Source organism: Plectrocnemia conspersa, unplaced genomic scaffold, assembly GCF_051122295.1.
Source record: "Plectrocnemia conspersa isolate PC_06_02 unplaced genomic scaffold, ASM5112229v1 ptg000009l, whole genome shotgun sequence".
NCBI lineage: Eukaryota > Metazoa > Arthropoda > Insecta > Trichoptera > Polycentropodidae > Plectrocnemia > Plectrocnemia conspersa.
Genome location: NW_028277173.1, coordinates 11,888,783 through 11,911,852, shown reverse-complemented (window position 1 = coordinate 11,911,852; position 23,070 = coordinate 11,888,783). Strand labels below are relative to the sequence as shown.

The 23,070-nt window shown below is 26.7% G+C and overlaps 1 protein-coding gene and 1 long non-coding RNA gene across 2 annotated transcripts in view; one reads left to right on the top strand and one right to left on the bottom strand.

Moving 5' to 3' along the window:
• LOC148231934 (uncharacterized) overlaps positions 1–23,070 on the top strand; it is a 326,124-nt gene that overhangs the window by 14,739 nt on the left and 288,315 nt on the right. The gene's annotated exons all lie outside the window — the stretch shown is intronic.
• The window catches only part of LOC148231936 (zwei Ig domain protein zig-8-like), a 97,670-nt gene that overhangs the window by 28,720 nt on the left and 45,880 nt on the right, over positions 1–23,070 (bottom strand). The window contains exons 4-6 of the mRNA XM_088191744.1: positions 21,538–21,654; positions 21,355–21,448; positions 8,016–8,143 (exon numbers count right to left, since the gene is read on the bottom strand). Of these exons, the coding sequence (XP_088047870.1) occupies positions 8,016–8,143; positions 21,355–21,448; positions 21,538–21,654 (339 nt within the window). The remainder of the gene's footprint in view (positions 1–8,015; positions 8,144–21,354; positions 21,449–21,537; positions 21,655–23,070) is intronic.

Here is a 23,070-nt window from a genome sequence, read left to right as displayed (position 1 = left end):
ACCTCTGTATGCTTCTACAATAGATGTGCTCGTAAAATAATTTAATATACGCAAAAGGCATTCGATATACCATACGTTTTCTACAATGCTATTGCACTATTCAATTTATTTTTAATATGTACACATAGAAATATACTTTTATTATTATTGAAAATAGAATAAAACATGGAATATGTAATAAAATACGCAATAATTATTTTTTTTAATTTATGGTGAGCTATATTTTAACTAATAAAACGAACGATTAACTTTATTCTCCATAAAGCTAGGGTAACGGTGTACAATAAATATTTCAACCTTAAAGATTATCTGTATTTTACAAGTCAAAAAATCAATAATTATGCTTGATACTTAACCATTTTATATAAACCATAAAGTTAGTAATATAATAGTTTTAGTTTGTAAGTCTTTCATACATACTATTGTATCTCTATTTGTATAACTATTTACCTGATCTCATTTCATGTGACATTTGTTTTCTTGTATAAATCATAACTAAAAACGTTAATGAATTATTAAAAACGCTAAAAACCTTAGATAAAATAATTATAAGAGTCTAAGTAATGTATCTATTAGTAAAAAAAATAATTATACAAGTGAGGTAAGGCAAGAAAATTGAGTAAAGATTCCGTATGTACGTTTTACTGAATTAACTTTGGTTACTTTTAGATATCTATTTTTATATATTTCTGTAGGAGTATATTATTTTATTGTTTTATATACTATAGTAATGGAAACATACCATTTAAATTTGAGTTTGGTAGAGTTGTTTAGAACAGCGTTTCTTAACCGGTGGTCCCTAAAAATTTGCCGTCTATTTTAAAATGTTATGCTAAAAATAAAAATAAAATCTTTAAAACCCGTATATCTGAAAATGGCTGAGCCCATCGTGTGTCAATATCGTCTTGTATCGTCAATATTTCAGAAAACTATTTCTTGTGACATTTTGTTGACAGTTTTTAAATATAAATTGTAAAACCTTAATACAATAATATTTAAAATAATAACTACCAATACAACATTTTTATGTTGAACTCAAAAAAGTGTAATATTTCTTAGGCTCTTGGATGTTCTTAAGCTAGAAATAGTTTATTTAAAAATTTATTGTATCAAAACCTACTTTTGTTAAATTGCTTTATATGCTTCAAAAAAAAATATACAAATAAATGCAGCAAACCTGTTTCTGACATAGTTTATAACGATTTTTATCATATGCATACTTCAAGTAATTGCTGAATAATAATATTTAAATTTCAGCTAAAAGCAGCTTTGGAGTATTGTCTTGTTAAAAGCGAAATATCTTTATAATTCACTTTGATATCATTAATTTAGTCAATAAACTATTGTTCGTTATGTTTATGTGCTCAAAACGATAAAATTAAGAATTGTTTGCAAGGTCTAAGAATTGTCATAAAAAAAATAACGAAAGTCAAGTATTAGACCGACTCATAAACAGAATAAAAATAACATTTACAACTTTTTTTGCTATTAAGTTTCTAGGGTAAAACTTTTTTTATATTTAAAAAATACTATAGTGAGAAATTGGCCTAATTTTGACAGAAAGGAGAGCGCGCACCGGATACAAAAATTGGGGACGAAGCGTGATGTATACACCGCGCACGTATGAAAAAAATAATATTAACCAGTAGCGATTCGTGGAAAATTCTTGGAAGATTTTTGCGCTTTCAAAGAAAAATACGCTTTCAAAGATAAATAAATATATATATGTGAAGTTTTGTACAAATATATGTTTGCAAAATAATACAGATTATGGTTATTTGTTTATTTATAAGCAATATAAAATATTTGCTGTCATTTGAATGTATCTTAACTTTTTAAGTTTTTAAAAAATATTACTAATATTTGTTCACGATACGTTAAATAAGCAAAGTGCTTTTTAAATACTAATATTTTATCTATTATACTAATTTCTATGTTAATCTTCTTAAACTAATATGATTTGAGAATCTCATCCTGAAATTCAAGATTCTGGTTTTTAAATGATATAAAAATATATTTATTAAATATAAAATATTGCATAGTGAATTTCGTAATAATTATGTGCTTGTATTCGTAAATTTAAAAATGGTTCTAATAAATTTATTTATGTGATATTTTTTTCTAACCCAAATTTATTCTTAATATTTGACGCAGCTACCGTTAGCTTATTCATTGCATTCTGTAGTTTTTTTGTAATCATTAAGTTGGAAATTTTTCAATTGAAATATAATTAGTAAGTAATGAATCAATATATATTTTCTTTTTATTTTTTTTAATACATTTTTTTTTCGAGGAAAAAATTATAGTATGAATTGTTCGCGTGTTGATTTTATGAGTTATAATAATATTAAATATTGATTTCAAAATAATTTAAAATTTTGTGTAATAAAGATAGTTCATTTTGTAACTGACTTTTTTACGCCACTTTTTTTTTTAATAAACTTGAAAATTTTTGCTCTAAAATTATTAGGATTCCAATGAAAAAATAAGATATGTTGTTAACAGTCTAATAATAGGAAATATTTAATGGGATTTGAGAGTGGATTTTTTTAAGAAACCCTTGACAGAATTTCTAGCAAATACCATATTTTAAATATGTGGGACGACAAGGAGCAAGATATACAATTATTAACTATGTTTGCTACTATTAAGTGAAGGTCGTTTAAATTATACAGGTTAAAATAATTTTATAAATATATATATTTAAAAGAAATAATAATTCAAATGTAGCCCTTTCTATAGATTTATTGTCTCATGAAATAAAGCTTAATGCATTTAATGCTTATTGTGTGATACAGCATTATTTTTATAATATATTTTGTAGTATCCATACTTATGGGACTAAACTAGACTATAGAAACCGACAAACCTATAAAAACGAAGTTATACCAGTGCTCATAGAAAATGCTAAATTGCTGGATTTTTACTGTCGTCGGATACGTAGAAATAATTGGATAAAATAATAATAGCGGGAGACAGGAAGATTTCTCTGTATGAAAAATGCAAAGCTATCTAATGCTTGCGCTTTGTTACTCGTTGAAAAATAAAAATTAAACCTTTACCTTTGTTGTAGAACAATCGGTACGTATCTATTAATTAAGCGCTCGTGTACAATGGATTGTTTGTTGTTTTTATCGAGAATATTTTGGACTACCCTGTGCTGCTAAATTATAAGAATCACCCAGTCAAGTTTCCCAATAAAGCCATTGTGTTAAGTGAGATCACTTCATAGCTTTGTTATGATCCATTTATTGTACAATTTGAAAGCGTAAAACAATGCAAAGACAAACTGTAGGGCATAAATTATTATTATTATACTACAATACAAAAAAAAAAAATTATAAATATAGAAATTTTATCATTACATTATAAAAATATATATATTGTATATATACTAGATAATTTGAGATTCTGAAATTTTGTAAAGGATCAGCCTCGAATCCTGTAAAATGGTTAATAATCCCTCGCGATTAAATAATTAACTTTTATCCGATAATTGGTAGACATTTGATGAGGAAAAGTAAGCAATACAGCTTCGAACTAAATATATAAAGAAACAGACACGTACAATTAAGAACAAATATTACATAATAATAGAGATACAATTTATGCGAATTAAAAAGCAAAAATGTAAATGCAAAAAATTTACATAGCAGAGAAGTAAAATTTATAGGAAAATATTTTACATAAGTTTATTTACAAACAAAAATTGTAAAAAAAACCCACAATGAAATACATGAACCATATTTTACCACAAAAATAAAATAAATGGCTATAAAAAATGAAACAGATATAGATTTAATTATTAGATATAGCACTTTGTGTGAAAACACAAAATAAAAAAGGTACCTTCTAAATTGTTTCGTTCTAAATTTTAAATTTAATACGAATTTTAAGCCAGGCTTCCAACATTAAGGTTGCGTTTTTATATTATATTAATTTTTTTATCAATATAATTTAATTATGCATAGAAGTTTTATATCCTTTGGTTGAAAGTGGTAAAATTGCAGTCTGTCTATTATAAATTATCTGAACAAATTATAGTGATTTTTTATGGTTTTAATTAAACTACGTTCCAGTTTCTTATTTTTATAATTTTTGTTAGTGGCTTTTTCTTGAATGAATAAACATTACTAGGTTTTGGTTTAAGGAACAAATAAAAGCATAAATAAATAATCAGAAAATACAAATTTTTGAAAATATTTTTTAGAATTCGTCATCGGACTAATTCAAGACAAGATAATATTTTAGGGCAAAAACAAAAAAAATAATCTGCTTTACAAAGAGGACTTAAACTATTCAGGACACAATTAAGCACAAAGATGTTTAATATTTACATATTTTTTTATAAGCAGAGCAAAAATTAATGACTAAGAACTAAAAATCAAGGATTTTTTTGTTGTAAGTTTTCAAAAAGAACGGATTAATAACAGAGAGTTTGTTCAAATACAATCTAATTAACTTAATTTATTTATTTAATAAATTTTAACTGTAAAAATAAATATGATAGTTAACTTTCATACGCTAAATCAAGCTGAAACACTAAACAATGTAAATAAAACGTTTTGCCCAACAAAAGTAAGTATTTTGAAAATAGAGTCGCCATAACTCAAAGCAAATTACGACAATGATTTGACTATTCGACTTTTACTGCAATTTATTTAACAACGTATTTTATTACAAAATATATTATTTTTGCGAATAAGATAAACGTAAACATATATAATAGCATAGAAATATCACGTTCGTCAACCCGTACACGTTTATAAGAATAATTTATATGTTGGTTCTCGCTTTAATCACAGTACGTTTTTATGTGCCTGTTTGTACCTTTCTTCCAATTAGGGCTGAGACCTTTATTATTTTTGCCCGAATGTCAAAAAAATATTACCCATTTGAACACATGATGTGTAGATATATAATATAATGTGACGTCTTAATTGGCTTTTTGTTTGCTAAAATAATTAATTGTAATTGAATTTTCACTAACGATATTGTCTCGTTATAATGAAAATAATATAAATATATTCTTATTATTATCATAGATATATCAATAGTTAAATAATTAGCGTTTAACGATTCCAAAACTTAATTGAATGTTTACAAAAAGATAGACGGTTTACGGTTGAGAGCAATAAAAAGGGTTGAATAAGTGTCAAGACACGTGTTCTTTAGCTCGTAATATAATTTTGAAAAATTATTAAAAGGGCGTTCAAAATCATAAGTCTGTTAATATTTGTATTATTAAAGTTGATCAATTTAATATTGTCAATTCCACTTAAATTTTAAGTGTTAATTTAGACACCTTACATTCATCAACGCCTCAAATTAATCTTGGCGAATTTTCGCCGACTTTTAGTAACTTGTTAAATTTACAAGGATTGACAAATATCATTATCCGAACGCTCGCACACGATTTAATAATTTGTGATTTTCGCCTGAAAGGTCGCGAATTCAGTGACAAATTAAGGTCCAACTTTTGCGAATGTAAATAAGTTTATTAACGAGCGTGACTAAAAACGTGTCGCGAAATTTAAGCCCGAATCGAAATTATCCGAGTCAGTCTTGCAGAACGACTCATTAGGTTTATATACAGATTCGGCAAAAAAACTTCGACTAATCCTAGTAATAAATATTTTATTAGAATTTGTAGTATAAAGAATATATCATAAAGTCAGAGAGGTCAGTAAAGCGCCTCTAGTTTATATAACAATACGAACTTCGAAGCTTTTACCCAAAGAGCTCATAATTTCACATTTAGCGTCGTTTGTCAGGATTTTTTTTCAATAATAAATCAATTCTTATTCAACTTCTGTAGAAGTATAAAATTACTAGTAAGCTTCTAAATACTCATTCTTTATTACGCGTATTGCGACCTAATCTTGATATAACAAGTAAAGTATCACAATACTAGAATTTATCAAATAAACGAGTTGAGTTGTGATCTTTTTTCAGTACGTTTTATTAATTAAAATGCGTTGTTGAATCACCAAGTGCTCGATAATAATTTTGTCACGTCTATTTCTCAAACCTAATTTTAAGATACCCAGCTAATATATATATATATATATGTTTGTACTTTCTTGATATTGTGTCTTGCTTTTTACACGACGAAACGCTAACGAATCTTATTGTGTCAATGTGACATCAAAAAAGCAGGGAGCAAATAACAACATTATGAATTTTTTGTGAAAGTTTTTTGGATAATGAAAATTTTAACTTGGAGCAAAGTCCAATATTTTTTATTAATATTACAGTGAACAAAGTTTTATAGAGATTTTCGTATAAATATAAAAGAATATTTACATACATACGAGTACAGAATGGCAAATTTATTTATTTATTTATTAAAATTATAACCATCGTGACCTGACAGGCAAACCTAATGCGTCACGATAGTCAAAAGTACTAATACATCATAATACATACAAATATAAACAAGACAAAACAACAGACACAAATCACCTCAACAGGTGTGCATTGTCCCATACGAATTGAACCAAAACTCCATAAGTGCAAGAGAAAATGTCAATATTACTATGGACAGAATTGAGCAGATAAATGGCCTTGGCCAGAGAAGAGTTGGCAAGTGCTCCAGTTCTACACTTAACAGGCAAGAATAGTGGACGCGACCGAGAACTATATCCACCTTCAGGAGCCCACATTTGAAGCTGCTCGAGCACTGAAGGATTGTCTACGATGCCCTTGAGCAATTTCCAGAAGTGTTTAATTACATAAACACTTCTGCGAGTCGACAAAGAAACGTATCCCAGGGCTCCCAAAATTAAAGCACTGGGAAACAAGAACGGATAATACCCGTATTCCTTCAAGTATAAATATCGAAGAAATTTACGTTGTACTTTTTCCAGCTTCAATTCATTACATTGACTCATTACGCCTGGGATCCAAATGATGGAGCTAGTTTCTAGTATGCTGCGGACTAAAGTATCATAAAGAGTGCGCAATACTAAAGTATTCCTAAAGTAACGCGCATTTCTCAAGATAAAACCGAGCATTTTTAAGGATTTGCTATGAGTCTCTGCAATGTGCTGGCTAAATTTCCAACGTTCTTCGAAAGTCACTCCTAAATCCTTAGTTGAAGAAAACCTTTCCAGAAAATATCCACCTAGATGGTATGAATATTTTGCCGGCGTTAACGACCTTGAAAATTAAATTGTGTGACATTTCTTTACACTGAAAGGCAATTGGTTATAGCAAGCCCATTTCCATATAGAGTTGAGATCCTCCTGTAGGTCGAGGGAATCAGAAATCGAATGCATTTTCTTGTAAATTTTCAAGTCATCTGCATATAATAAAAAATCTGAATGCTCTATTGCTGTTTCTATGTCATATGCGACTTGCCTAGTAAAATATTTTACGATTTAATTATATTTTTAGGCACTCTGTTCTAGCATAGAAAATTAGAACCTCTTTATTATAGAACTCATAAATATTTTGCATCTTAGCCACAAATATATATTACCTTGACATATATGTTGACATTAAAATATATAAATACATATTTTTGGAATCTTGAGATTCATCGCGATTTTTGCATACTTGTATTCTATATTTCGGCCGTGATTTTCCGACCATGATCACGAATTATTCGCAACGTTTGAGTTCCGAATAATACTCGCGAAAAATCTAAAAATCGATATATATATATATATATATATATATATATATATATATATATATATATATATATATATATATATATATATATATATATATATATATATATATATATATATATATATATATATATATATATATATATATATATATATATATATATATATATATATATATATATATATATATATATATATATATATATATATATATATATATATATATATATATATATATATATATATATATATATATATATATATATATATATATATATATATATATATATATATATATATATATATATATATATATACACTTAATTAAATTCTACACTACATACATATATATGAACTAGCATAAAATCAAAAACTTACCACATTATTATGTGTCCAATATATATGGGGCGGAGGTTCAGGCGAGTGGCGAACCACACATGTCAGGTTCAGAGTACTTCCAGTGTTGATGTAGAGATCTGGACCTCCGACTATAATGGTTATCGGCTCTGAAACGAAAATAAATGGATAATTACGTAAAGGGTTAAGCATAAATAGGCAGATATTATACGAAAAATAATTCTGAACAAACACGTTGAAACTTATTGGGTACTATCCTGCATAATATATAATAAAGGGTGAGACATATTACTACAAAAAATATGTGAATATGTAGTTTTTTTTCATTTAAATAAAATTATAAGTAATGCATATTAATTGCACATGATAAATTAAATTATAGCACGGGGGAAAATAAAATAAATATACATATAAAATTTAAACAACGATATCGAATACTGCAGTGACTCATATACTTAGTAACTAACCCACATATGCCACAAATTCCGTTGACACAGATGTTTGTTGAAAAAGCTTATTGCGTATTAAGTTTCATCAATTTAAATTTTTATTCAGAAGATCTACTAATTTGTTAGATATTTTATTTACCATCCGATATTTATGGCACTCAATATATTACCAGACCTCATTACCGCAAACTTTTATTTATAGTGCCATTACCAGTAAGAGGGATACAAATCGAAGATCAAACAAAAACCTTAAATTTAAAACATTCTCATATTTTTTCATATGCAATAAATTGTATATTCTAAGTAAATGAATAAAAGCACAAGCAGAATAAATATATTTATTTTAATGAAATACATTTATAAACCTGTATTCATATACACATGTATGTATAAATAAGTAAAAAATACAAGATAAGGTTAGCGATGAAAAAATAATGGCAAAAAGAAAATAACGACTCTGTCTATGTATCGATTTGTCTATCCATCTAATGTGTCAACCCTCAACCCACAAGGTTACATGGAAGGAGAAGAAAAAATCTTCCAATTTTTGAACTGTACAACGTAATATGATTTATTATTTACTGGCAAGGTCGACGATAAAGGTTTTCTCATATATAGTACACATAATACGCGACAAACAACAAATTACGATGATAACATTAATATTATAAATGTAACGTAAAGAAAAAAGTAAAACATATATAAGTATTTATATATAAATTAAGTATATTACTAACAAGAGAAAATTAAATAATAATATTGAATATTATTTAACAGTACTAAATAGAACAAAATGTTTTTTTAATTATAAAATATTTATTACGGGTCTATTTTTTTCTATTAAAATATGATAATCCATAAATGTAAAATTGTATAAATTATTTTAACCCCAATCCTTATACATAGTATATACGCTACATTAGTGAACACATATATTTATGTATATTGGTGTTGATTTGGCATCCACTTGTTTGTAGTACAAAGCTTTTATATTTCAGTGTTATATTTTCATCAGCCTATTTGTTTATATAAGTTAAATTTTTTAAATTTATAAAAAAACACGTTCATAAAAAAGATAAAAACATTAACGTAAAAGTTGAATTAATGGGTAAAATAAACAATGCAATAAAAATACGCATACAGAGGTATATTCATATATGTATATTACCAGATATGACTTTGTGTTGCTTAAAAATTACGTAACTATATTGTTTTACATTTTGGAAATTTTACCTTGCTTGAAATAAATTAGTTTATTTTTAATTTATTTTTAAATGAGAATGTGCAGTAATTTACATATTAAAGTACTTTTCGCTTACAAATTGAACTTCTTTTTTATAAATAGATTTATTTAATTTTAAAGAAAATTTGAAACTCAATCAAATTTATAATGCAGATAATGGAAGCACTTGCCAACGAAACACCTTGCTACACAAAATGCATCTGAAACCCATAAAATAAAACTTTTGTGATGAGAAAAGCACAAAAATATAGCGAAATTGGGAGAAATCAAATTACATATAGAGATCTGCAAAGATTCTAAAATTTATAATTGTTTTTTTAAATAAGTAAAGAGTCGCTATAGTCAAAGCTATTAGCAAATCAGGCTCAAAACAACGCACCCGTCTTTACCTTTTATATATTTTATACAAAAATGCAAAGAAATTTATTTAATTTAAAAGGTTACTACAAGAATATATCTAAAAATATATTACTATATGTATTAAGATGAAACATGCGAAGACTCAATAAAACATATAATTTAAATGGTGTTAAAAGAGTCCACGAATTCGATAAAGGTTAATTTGATTTGTTCAATAAATATTTATCAACGTAAGCTCAAACTCACTCAAGTAAAATGACTAATATAATTGCGCTTTTATCAACTAAAATTAATTGGAAAACACGAAACTCTCGTAACCGCGCGTTTGCGCTAACGGCGTAGGTACTCTAGTTACCTAATAATTAGCATGAAACGTTAAAATCTACATGGTATGTACATGATATTATATTTATGTCAAACACCACTTCAGCGTGTGTATCTGCGAAACGCGCTTGGAATTAATTACGCATTACAAAACCGCATCGAATGAATCATTCATATCGCGACACTTATATTAGCGAAACAAGGGGAATTAATTGAAAACCGGGCGTGTACTACAAGAAGATGAAGGACGTGATCAAAATGTTGGGACAATGCTAGCTAGCTAACCCCTTCGATATAAAACTTAATAATTCATACGCATCGTATGACATAAAAGCATCTCGACTGAGTAAATATCAAATCTTATTGAATAATAACGTTTATTTAACTATTAAGAAGTTAATTATTTTTTTATTAAAAACATAAATTAAAAATTTTCTTTGGAATTAAAAAAATATTCACCAATCATGAAGTCTATTTTTCTAAAATTACTAAAAAATATTGTTTTATATTTAGTCAAAATGTACATCAAAATTAAGGAGCACTAAAGAACAGAAGCTAATTAAAATATATTTTATAAATTCTCAGGGAAAAGTCGTAAATACTGGACGATTCTAAAAGCTGTATGAATTAAGCAGTTTTAATCAATAATTTAGGATTCCAAAGTAAATTTGGTATTTGTCGGAAAACAGCCTTAATCTTTCTATGTATAATCCAGATTTGAACACGGATATTGACTAATGGGCTACGCATAATGTGTATTTCTTACAGCTAAAATATGTATTACAAAATTATATGCAGGCTTTCAGATGGGTCGCTTAATGCAGTCTCTAACGGAATTTCTCAGAGGTAAAATAATAAACAAACAATTTGGTTTTCGCGGAAAACACTCAACCGCTCACAAATTCAACAGACTTACAGAATACATTTCCGCCAATGTCAATGAAAATAAAAGCACTTTAAAGAAAATATTTTATAGTATGTCTTACTATGTATTTTTAAATAAACTAATAAAAAACAGTGCAGTTTAAATTACCAAGATAAGAAAAAAGTGCAACTAAACTGAATCCTTAACATTAAAATTTTTTTTTTTTAATATTATTGTGATAAGTTTATGTGGCACCATAGTTTTGGAAATGCTGAGCTTGTTGATGTTTTCTCATGCGACGCACTTGATTGACAAGCGTCTGATGGTATGTGTCAATTTATTTAAATTGATGAGGCGATACTAAAGCTTTCGTATTAACGAACGTGTCTGAAATAAATAATTAATATCGAAATTCACGTTATTCAAAGCAGTCAAATATATATATCTGTATACTATTTGAAAGGCTTGTAAAGTAATTAATAATATAAATAATATTAATAATATGACTTTAACGTATACTTTATCGTAAAATAATGTTAGATTTATTCAAATATTTATTAGCTCAACATATTAATTAACTTAACGAGTAATAATAATTATTATTAAAAGACAATTAAATTTCTGATTACTTATTATTAAATATTTAATAATTTTAAAAGTTTCATTAGTTCAATATCTTTACAATAACATTTTTTTAAAACTAAAATTACAAAGGTAATTAAGTTTTCATTAGGTTTACAAACCATTTTAATTAAGTATTATTTAACAAAGTATTTAACTCAAATTGAAATAAACGATAAAAATATTATATCAATTTATATTTTAAAATTACAATAAGCCATCTGTCATGTTAAATGCTGTTTGTGTACCTTTAAACCAAACAAGAAATTCGTTTAACTTTTTTGTTATTTTTATACGATAAAATATTTGATATGCAAATTTGATTGATGATATTTTACACGAAAAATGACAAGTTTAAACGTGTACTTCAAATTTATTTCAGTCAATCTCTTTATTGATTCATTTTTTCATTCTATATAATAAATCGTACTTTAAATAAACCTTTTTTTAAGAAACTTATATACACACATACTTGTTTTATGTCTTAGTTTTAACCTTATTTTAAAAAATATTTTTGAGAATGATTTTAAAAAAATAAGATAGTTACAGAAGTACACGGAGAAAATAAATACACACATATTATTTGTACAGCTTAAAAAAATATTAAAATTTAAAATTTGTTTAAATTTTGCCATCGATCAAATCAAATTGCTTAATTAAAGTGATATAGATTTCATTATATGCCTCTCTTAAAAAAAATTGTTAATAGATGTCTAAAGGATAAAACAAACTGAAACTTCATACACACAGAGATAAAGACTTATTGGCCTATGCGGATTTATTTTAAAATTGCTACAAAAAAACGGTAAATTGTCTAAAAGCTCAAGATAAAACTGCCATATCTATTTTCATGTTACGGTTTGTTACAATGAATCAAATACTCTTATTTATTTGTATATTATAACAAAACTAATTTTTAAATGTATATAGAATATTAAAAAAATTATTTAGTTTTTGTACCTATTTCTTAACCATTATTTTATGTACCTGTAGTCGTTCCGAATACATTTTCTCTTTCAGATTAGAAGAAAAAAATACTAGCACGTATAAATTATTTTTTTACGCGTTTTATTTCTTACTTATAAAAATGTTTTGTGTGTACTTTGGTAAAATAGTGTGTATGGTACAGTAAATGTGTATTTTTGTGAACTATAACTGTTATAATACAATATTTATACTGAAATATATACATGTGTATAATTTTACTAGCAATTATTGAACTCAAGGACGCTAGTAAAATCACACGCAGGTGTAAACCAAAATCAACTTAAAAAATGTCATTAAGTCAAGTTGGATTTGATTATTTCATTTAGATTATGTCTGGGTTTAAATAGAAAATGGACGTCTTGCAACTCTCAATTTGTCAATTTATAGTGAAAATATATTTATATACGATTTCGTTAAGATGTACGTATAAATATAACTTAACTGGTTATAAACATTCACTATAACATATATATATAATGCATGAATAAGAGAGTCATGTTATTTTGCAATGTAAAAATTCCATTATTAATAATTTTAAAAACCTGGTATTTCACATATTGCAGATTTTTATTAACTACAAGGAGTCAATATTTTAAAGCAAATTTAAATACCCTTGCTAATAGAGAGCTAGATTTATTAAAAATTATATACGTAAGTATTAGGGAGGAGAGTTCATGTTAATAATAAAATAAATTAAATATGAAATTAAAATGTTATGACAAGACTCTTATTGTCATTTAAATTTAATTATCAGTTATTGACAGATAAAATTTTTTCAATTGTAATATCTTTAAATATGTTTACAACTACATCAGCAGATGAACTTAAATTGTAAATTTTTACAGATCTATAAGTGCAGTTATTTTATTTTTACTTCAGTTCTAAATATAAAAAATGGTCAATTTGAGAGAAGACTTTCAAATAATTTATTGTAAAAAAATTCAGAAGAGGAAAAAAAAAGGTGTCTTTTAATAAAAATTATTATTATAAATTTATGGCAAGAATTTGTTTGACGGCTAATTAAAACAAGAGTTGGGTTTAATTTAAATTCAATACAATTCATACAATAAAATTTTGTAATATTTTAAAAAATACAGAGAAAAATATCGTGCAATGAAAAATGACCGTTAAATTAATGCATTAAATATATCATAACTCAAATAATTGAAAATAACTTGCAAGTATTTATTTTTTTAAATAATTTCACCAAAATATATTTCTTTTTAATAAGATTTATTTTAATTAAGTTGATCTAGCTTGGAGTAAGTTTCACTTAACGTAACAAGGTATGAACCTTTAATAAAATAAATAGAAAATTAATATTGCCATTTCAAATGAAATATGATCTTTGCAATTAAATTATATGGGCAAATGTCTTTGCTTAACATCAAAGAGAAAACACTTTAAAAATGGTTTTATTACACTCAATAATTAAATATTTTATAATTCAGAAGAGTTCTAGTTGTTATTGTCAGCCCCTATTATATGTAAATATTCAGTATTTAAACGTACCTACGTAGAGCTAAACATTTTTAATGTATATAATTTTCACTCTTTAAATTACCATATTATTGAATCTCCCATAGTTATATACCGTGAGTCCAGATCGACTGTATTAGTTTTATAGATTAATAATTAGTTTTTTGTAAAAATTATTAGTATAATAAATGCGAGACCTATTAAAAAGGTTTTTAATTTTATTTCTACGTTCTCAAATCATGATAAATATTTTCCCAGCAATTTCTCACACCATGTGCATTGTTTAACGATTTGACGCCCATTGTACAGGTGCCTTTTGAAAAGCAATCCCTTTGTAAATTAAAAAAAGGAGAGGACTACTTTTTTTAGGATGCCGATGATGCGGGCAGATTTCGCGACACTTGCCTGCGGATTAGCGCCACTTAGAGCCGAATTACACATCTCTGGTCCCTTTGTTCCAATCCCGCAAACCTTTTAACGGCAACAATATGCTGGCTGTCAAGTTTGCGCGTGAGGGCATTTTTCAAAGGCAAAGGAGAAATTTTGCGGATACCACAGCACAGCCTCGCGAGAAAATATTTGAGAGCGGAGAAGGAGTCGGTAACCGTAGCAACCAAGTAACACTTAATATTTTACCGTGAGAATTTTGCTTATCTTAGAAGTATTCCGACGAATATTTTTAATAATAACGAACCTCTTTTATGGTAACGGGTTTCGGGTGAGGGAACTGCGAGATATTCTCAAAATACTCGCTCCAGACGAACGATGTTTGAACAATGTAATTCCGATAGGAGACGCTCGTGTTTGTCAAACTTTTACGCTCATTAGACAGATCGCTTAATTACTGTATCATTGTAAAATTACAATTTACATTTGATTAAAGTTATGAAGGAATGAGCATAAATTTCATGTTAAACAAAGAAATATGAATCCACTCTTTATATGCGGTAGATACGTTCCACTGGATACCGTATAAAAAAAATATCCCACAAAAAAACACGGCTTATGTGTAAAAATAAGCGATGCTTACCATATTTTTTACAATCGCATTACTTTAAGTGAGTGAGTTAAAATATACATAAAATCGTATAAAAAATCTTAGAAAAATAATAAGTTCTAAATTTTTTTTTATTTATTTTATTTTAATTAATAGTAACTTATTTTATTTTTATCAGAATTACTGTCACTATATAACGGTTGGGCAGCATTATTTGCGATTTGGTTCACTATAATGCGTATCAGATATACATGTTAAAGAAAATGGTATATTACAATTAGAATTATCGTTCTATATTAATTTTTCCCTTTAACATTGTAATCAGTGATTAAACTTTGTGATGATTTGATTGCTTCGATTATTGAACTTTTATGCAGTTTTTTATATCCGTACATTTAATTCCTAAGCTCCCGTTAAAACAAATATTTGTATAAATATTGTAAATTTTTTTTAAATAATTTAGAGTTTAGTAACACAAATTATATTAAATAAATATTTCTACAAAAAAAATAGCGTATAACTTATAACATTTGAATAAAGATATTTTATCTTCAAGAACTTAAATAAAATATTGGTTGCAACAATTAATAACAATTAAAGTATTACCTATGAGTAATATAATTTATTATCATATATTAGTTTACTTACATATAACAAAACCCATCGATTTAGCTTGGGTTACACTGTTGAAAATTCATTGAAAGATTTATAATATTATTATAAAATAGCATGATAAGCAAGTGGTATAAATCACTGATTATTGATCTGTAAGATCTGGGCTTAGAGCTACGTAGACTCAGTGTTTTTTAATTTCTATTGTGTCTGGGAGATTAGAATTATTATATAAATATAATTTCAATCGATCATCACAAATTAGGTTAAACTGGATTTTTCTAATCTCACAGATGAATATCGTGATTAAATCAAGTTAAATCGTACATAATAGGTATTGAAAATTCTCTAATAAAAAGGTACTTCAGCTTATGAGAATATCTTATATGTATTCAACAACAAAAATGTATTATGGTTTCTATACATGACTGATCTTGACTTTTATTTATGTGAATATTGTAAGCAAAATATTTTCAATCAAAGTCACTTGAGGTATGTTTTAGAGATGTTTAATAAGCAATGCCCCAAATCAAATGAACGACAAAAAGTCCCTTTAATTAGATGATGTTAAAAAATATATGTACATATAAAGAGTAAATTAAATTATTAAATCAATTTTTATTTCAAACATATATTGTATATCTTTTTGTTATAAAGTTTGATCCATACCTTGTATAAATATAAAATATTTTAGTATTGTTAAAATATATACCACAGCTTTTTTAATTGTGTTGCAGATAATGAGCATTTGGTGATTAACCTGGACTTTTAATTGGTGGCATTTTGTTGAGTCCACAATGAATTTTTATTATATTCAAATGTGGGTGTACGTTTTATGTTAATGAAAGCACAATAAAGTAAAAGCACATTAACAAAATAAACGATTTTATAAATATGTTCTCGTGATTTAAGTATGTCGTGTTTTTATTTATTCAAGATAATTAGTACATTTATATTCTGTATCTGTTATTTGCCATTATTTTTAAGTATGTATATTTATAGAATCTGTATATGAAATATATTTTTTTTATGTTTGAGGTAGAGTATTCTTAATATTCAGTTTTAAATCACTAATATTTGCGGAAATGTATTTTTGTATGTTTTTTATATATTGATATTTTACATACAATCATTCTATTTAAAAAATTAGCATAGTAACTTTTAAGTTTTTAATATATTTTGTATTGAGAAGAGACTGCGTATATTGTTTAGTTACACAGAGACAAGGTGATATATTGAGAAATATACAGTTTCATACTTCCTAATATTTTTTTAGAAAGTATGGAAATGAAAATATGTGACAAAATCTTTATTTAATTAGTATTTTAAAAGTAATTCCAATCTAATTAATTAATAATTTTGTTTGCGATATCATAAAAATCTATATAAACTTTTAATGTATTGGGCATTTTCATCACTACTTGATCAATACGATTTTCAAAAACAATAGTACTACCATTAAAAATTCCTTAAAATAGAATCACTATCTGTGAATGAAACACAAATATCAATTCACCTGAATTATTTACTTTTACATAGCTGTTTGTTAACATTTACACGGTAGTTAATTTCATCGATGTTAAAACGGCAATCGAACTTTAACTCTATTAAAAATTGCAAAAAAACGCCATTTTCATCGTTTTAATATTTTGATTTATGTTTTAAAAATTCGTTGTTTATAATATGGTAAATATTGAAATAGTAAGATTTAACCAGCAATTGTTATAATTGATTTATTGGTATATTTTAATTTAATATTTATTTCATTAACCTTTATTATATGCAAAAATATCTTAATTTAATTCATACATTTTAGCAAGAAAAAACATTAAGAATACGCGTCACGTAGTTTGGTTGCTGTTTCTGAGTAATTTACGTATACGTTTATATTATAAATTTAATAAAAACTAAAAATTGTATTGATCTCATATCCGACCAACAAATTTCATTCAGATATTATTTTTCATACATAAAAGTTTTTTTTTATCAATGTCAATGATTGATAATCTAATGTTGAAGCACTCGGGTTGAATCGAAGTGAACCGCATAACAAGTAGGTAATGTTTCCATTACTCTTCAGTAATGGAGGGCTGTTGAGGCAACACCCTCCGCAAACATTACACCCCCTCGATGTTATATGATATGGAATAAATTGCATTATGTACCACAAAGGAAAATTTGCCATCCATTAGGCACAGAGACGCAGGCCCAAACAGGAATGGCTAACGAGCAGGTCGCCGATTGAAATGCTCGCGTGGGTGTTTAGCACGGACAACACTTCAAAAACAGCCCTTTTTATAGGTGCCCCAAAGTGTCATATGCAAATTTGTCAATCTATTTTTGTGTCGGTCCAAAGGGGTCCCAAAAGCTCAACGGCTACTATTGATACGCGCGCTCGGCTCGTGAAACAAAATAAACGATCCTTTACGAGTAAAAAATATGACGCAAGAGAGGAGAGTGATAATGAACGTGGATGTAGAATAGGTAAAATATCGGTAAAAAAGAACAGAAGCAGAAAAACATTCACATCCGTAAATTGAATTAGAGCTAAAAAGTGAATCGTTGGAAGCTGAAAATAAATAAAAATGTGAGGTGGTTAACAAAACAACTACGTCGTAATAAAAATTATGGTTTAACAATTTATAACAATAGTTATACGTGACTATCTATTAATAATAACGGATTGAAATAAAAATACAATTTATATTTAAATCATTTTTGTATTAAGATTTATATATTGTAATATTATTACACTAACTTTATAATTCACATGTCGAGGTAAACTTTTTTTAAGCTGGTTTTTAAATTATCTAGTACTGTTTTGATATTTATTTTATTTAAAACATCAGGTAACGATTTAAGAAGAGACAAATTTCTCAGTTTACGACTAAGCATCTGATTAAATAAAATTTAAGTATTACTTTTTTTTCTAAAATAATGTAGCAAACTATCAAAAATGAATTGAAAAGTAGAGATGATGATGACAATTATAATAATATTATAGAAAAAGCTTTAGACCGATTATAAATATATGAAGATGTTTTTTTATATAACTGGCTATACTGGCCCATTATTCACATTCTCGGAAGAGTTCTTTTCAAAAAAAACCGAGTCAAGATAATAATTACACTGCTGCAATTTTAGTTGATCCTATTTTACTATCATTGATAGATGTTATAAATAAGGACACTTGTAAATAAAATATATTTATTTTAACTGGCACAGATGTCACAGTCACGAATTTTTTTTTATGAAGTAAAATCTTTGGGATTGTTGAACAAAAAAGTGAAAGAGCTAAATATTTATCTTTAAAATAAGAAAAAGTTATTAAAATAACCTAGATACTACAGTCTAAGATGGACCTTTGCTGCATTTAAAATCGTCTTCCACATCTGTACTCCAACAAGCACATTTTAACCCAAACATATTAATAATTAATTACTTAATAAAATGCTGCAAGTCACCGGTTCCCATGTTCCCTTGTCTAACGGCTGTATATAATAATGTGTTTTAGTTATTCTAGACATAAAAGTGTAATATAAAATATACTTATAAATTTTAATCTCCTAGGAGCAACACAAATTTATTTTATGGCCTGGTTTTATTTATATGTTATTTGTATTGTATGATATTTCTTTGACTTTTAACTTTTTTTAAGCTATAAAAACCGAACAATAAACAAAGTTTTGAGTTATTAATACAGCTATTTGTATGAATTATAAACTGTAAAATTATTTTCAAACAATGTAAAGTTAAGAATTGTTTCATGTGAATGTAATACATAAATCACATTTAATTAACTAACTTTATTTTATGATTTTATACTACCAATATAAATAAAAACTGTCACACTTTAATATATAAGTAAAGATAATATAAATTATTAGTATATATTATGAATATTAAATTTAGACCACAAATTAATAATCTCTATAGTGGTTTCCACCGCCTTGCTTTTAAAGCCTAAACATTCGTGCATCGAATATGTATTTTGTTTAATACATTATTGGGAAATTTTGTGAACGAAATGGTCATAAAAATACTTAAACAGCTCTTTAAACCGGAACTGAACTGAAAATCTTAAAAACAGGAAAACCGTTATTTTTGTCGGAACGAAAACCGGAACTGAACCGAAAAAATATCTGTTAAACACGCTGTCACAAAAAATGCAAACTGTGTAACATTTAAAAAATAATTGGAAAAAATTATAATTTTTTAAGAAATCAAGTTTAGTTACAAACGAACAGACACAATCATCTAGTGAAACATCCGATGAAAATTTAGATGATTTAAAAGATTTTTTAAAAAGTAAAGAATTAGCAACACATAGATTTCGTATATCTACAGATAGACAATAAATTCATATTGAATAACTTCAACTATGTATGAAAAAAAGACAAAAATAAACCTATTCTTGATTTTTAGTAGGAATATAAATATACATATCCTCATTTATATAAAATTGTAATGGTGGTTTTAAAAGCACCAGCAACACAGCAGTTTGTGTTAAAAGGGGTGTCTCTGAGACAATAGAAATAATATGAATAAAAATACACTGAAAGATATATTGATAAATAGAGGAAACTTTCATATTTTTTAATTATAACTAAAAGATACCTAAGAATTTTATTTACTTCAACCGTAAAAATACGAATTGGCTTTGTTTACATATGTTTCGCTTATTAAATTATATTGTTTTCATATATAATATATCATCTAGTTATAGTTTAGATTATTATACCTTAAATTGTATAATAATTATTATTATTATTATTATATTATTTTAATTATTTTTTAATACAAATAAAAACATTTGAAAATAATCACTGGAAGTTGAACTAAAACCGAAAATCGTATAAACCGATATTTATTTTGGAACGAAAACCGAATCCGAATCGATATCTATTGAACCGGAACGAAAAAATAACGGTTCGATGCCCTGCTTTAAACACGTAAAATATTGCATTATAATTTGTATTATTCATACTAGATTAATTGCTTATATGATTTAATATTACTTTAAATCAAAAAAACTAGTTAATCTTCTGCATTTAAAAAGCAATTAAATACATTCAGATAGTAACAGATCGTTAAATTAAACTTTCTCGAGGCAATGTTTTTTCCGACAACTTTCTACGAATCTTGATAAAATACGTAAAATAGCAAGGGACGAATGGCAAAGTTATAAATATAATTTGCATGGATTTGCTACAACTTTTATTTTTAAAGTGATTATAAAGGAGAGATGTGCTGTTTGATGTACTTTTAACGGTTTTGTATCAAGTGAACGGGTTCAAAGCTCCAGTCGCCGATTGCTCACGGTTCGTTCACATTATAGACTACGAGAGCGTCAAAAGTTAGCGGTTTGTTCAGAAACTAATCACAAGTTATCTGCACAGGACGTTAAGTAAATAGCTACTCACCGACCACCGAGAGGTACATGTGGTGTCCCATGGGAGGTGTAGTACTAACTTGGCACTCGTATATACCCGAGTCGCGGCGCTGTGGAAATCTAACCTGGTGGGAAATCAAATAGGAGCACAATAAATTTCAGACCGCAGAACGTCATAAGTAGCAGTATATGGGGAATTGTTCGGGTTGTTTACTTGCAAAGTCCAGTCCTCCAGCTGCGGATTGTGTACTGTTTGAAACCTTTGATCTGACGTGTAAGTGGAACGCCCAACGGTCAACAGATGGATGTCTCTGTGACGAACCCACGACACCTACAAAAAAGACAAACAGGACAAATAAATAATAATTTATAGTATTTTAATTAATATAAATACAAAATATAGTTATAACATATCTAACATAATTAATACAAATACAATAAGGACTTAAAAATGTAGTTAATTTTGATAAAAGCGCTTTTATTTAGAACGTAATGTTTTAGTCATCGATTGAATACTAATAAATGATTGAATGAAATGTACAAAATGCGATTGTGGTTATATTTATAAGGTGCGTACGGTGAGATACTTTACCTTTCGCTCGTTCACGTGTTAAGTGACGAGAGTGAGTGAGAGATAAAGGCGTGCAGAACGCACGCCCAGTATTTCACCGTACGCGCCTGATATTTACGAGTATAATTTTTATCAAAAATAATTTGTAAATGTACATTTTTGACGCAACTAATTAATTTTTAACCTGCATAAATCGAGTGTTTTGGTTAGTGTGTCAGCGCAATAAAATAAACCTATTTTTTTAAATACGTGTAAAGTTGCAATTTAATTACAGCAAATTTTGAGGTTCAGTTTGTCACGTAAAGTTTCTTAAAAATAAGAAATTTAGCTTTACAGACACAATAAAATGTTAATATTAAATTAAAGTTTATTTATATCTACAAAAGAAAACGTATTCCCTTTTTTGAATAATTAAAAAGGTTCAGATCTACTTTATTAATACTTGAGTAATTAGTTTTCCCTTTTTTAAAGATTTAATTAAGATGATGAAGTGAATGAAAGAGATCACTTTATAATTAATATAAAGCGTAACAATTTTTTGAAAAGAAACATTATCAAGCATTTCGCTGGCTAAGAATCGAAGTGTTTACTGGTCTGAAAGATTCCGACTTCATCGGTGATTTTCCGCAAAGCTTTCAGCATAATTATAGAAAAACAAAAAAAAGAATACGAGAATAGAAAACATTTTGCAGTCGTTACTCGTTTCTTGTGATTTATATGTTTCAATTACGAGTGTCCTCGTATATAAGATAACATTTTAATCTAGAGCCTTTTGCTCGGTTTCAGACACCTACGCGCGAAAGTTGTGTGATTTAGACACAACAATTGCTCAGTACAAGTACCAATTTGACTTTGAAATATGTGTGGAATTAAAGTTTGCTTTACACGTTGTTATGTTATGTATTACAAAAATGTTATAGTATAGAAAATAATGGCTTTATATATAAATAATAATATAGCAAGTGTGACTTTTTTAACCCACAATTTATTTCTTAGAAATTTTAGTTGAGATTATTTATTCCAAAAAAATTATTACAATATTAAATAAAACATATATAAAATACAAGTTTTAAAATTACTAAAAGCGAATATTACCATAAAAATAAAATGTATATAGAGAAAATAACAGTTAAGAATGAAAATAGTTTTTAATTATTAAATATAGTATAGCTTTAA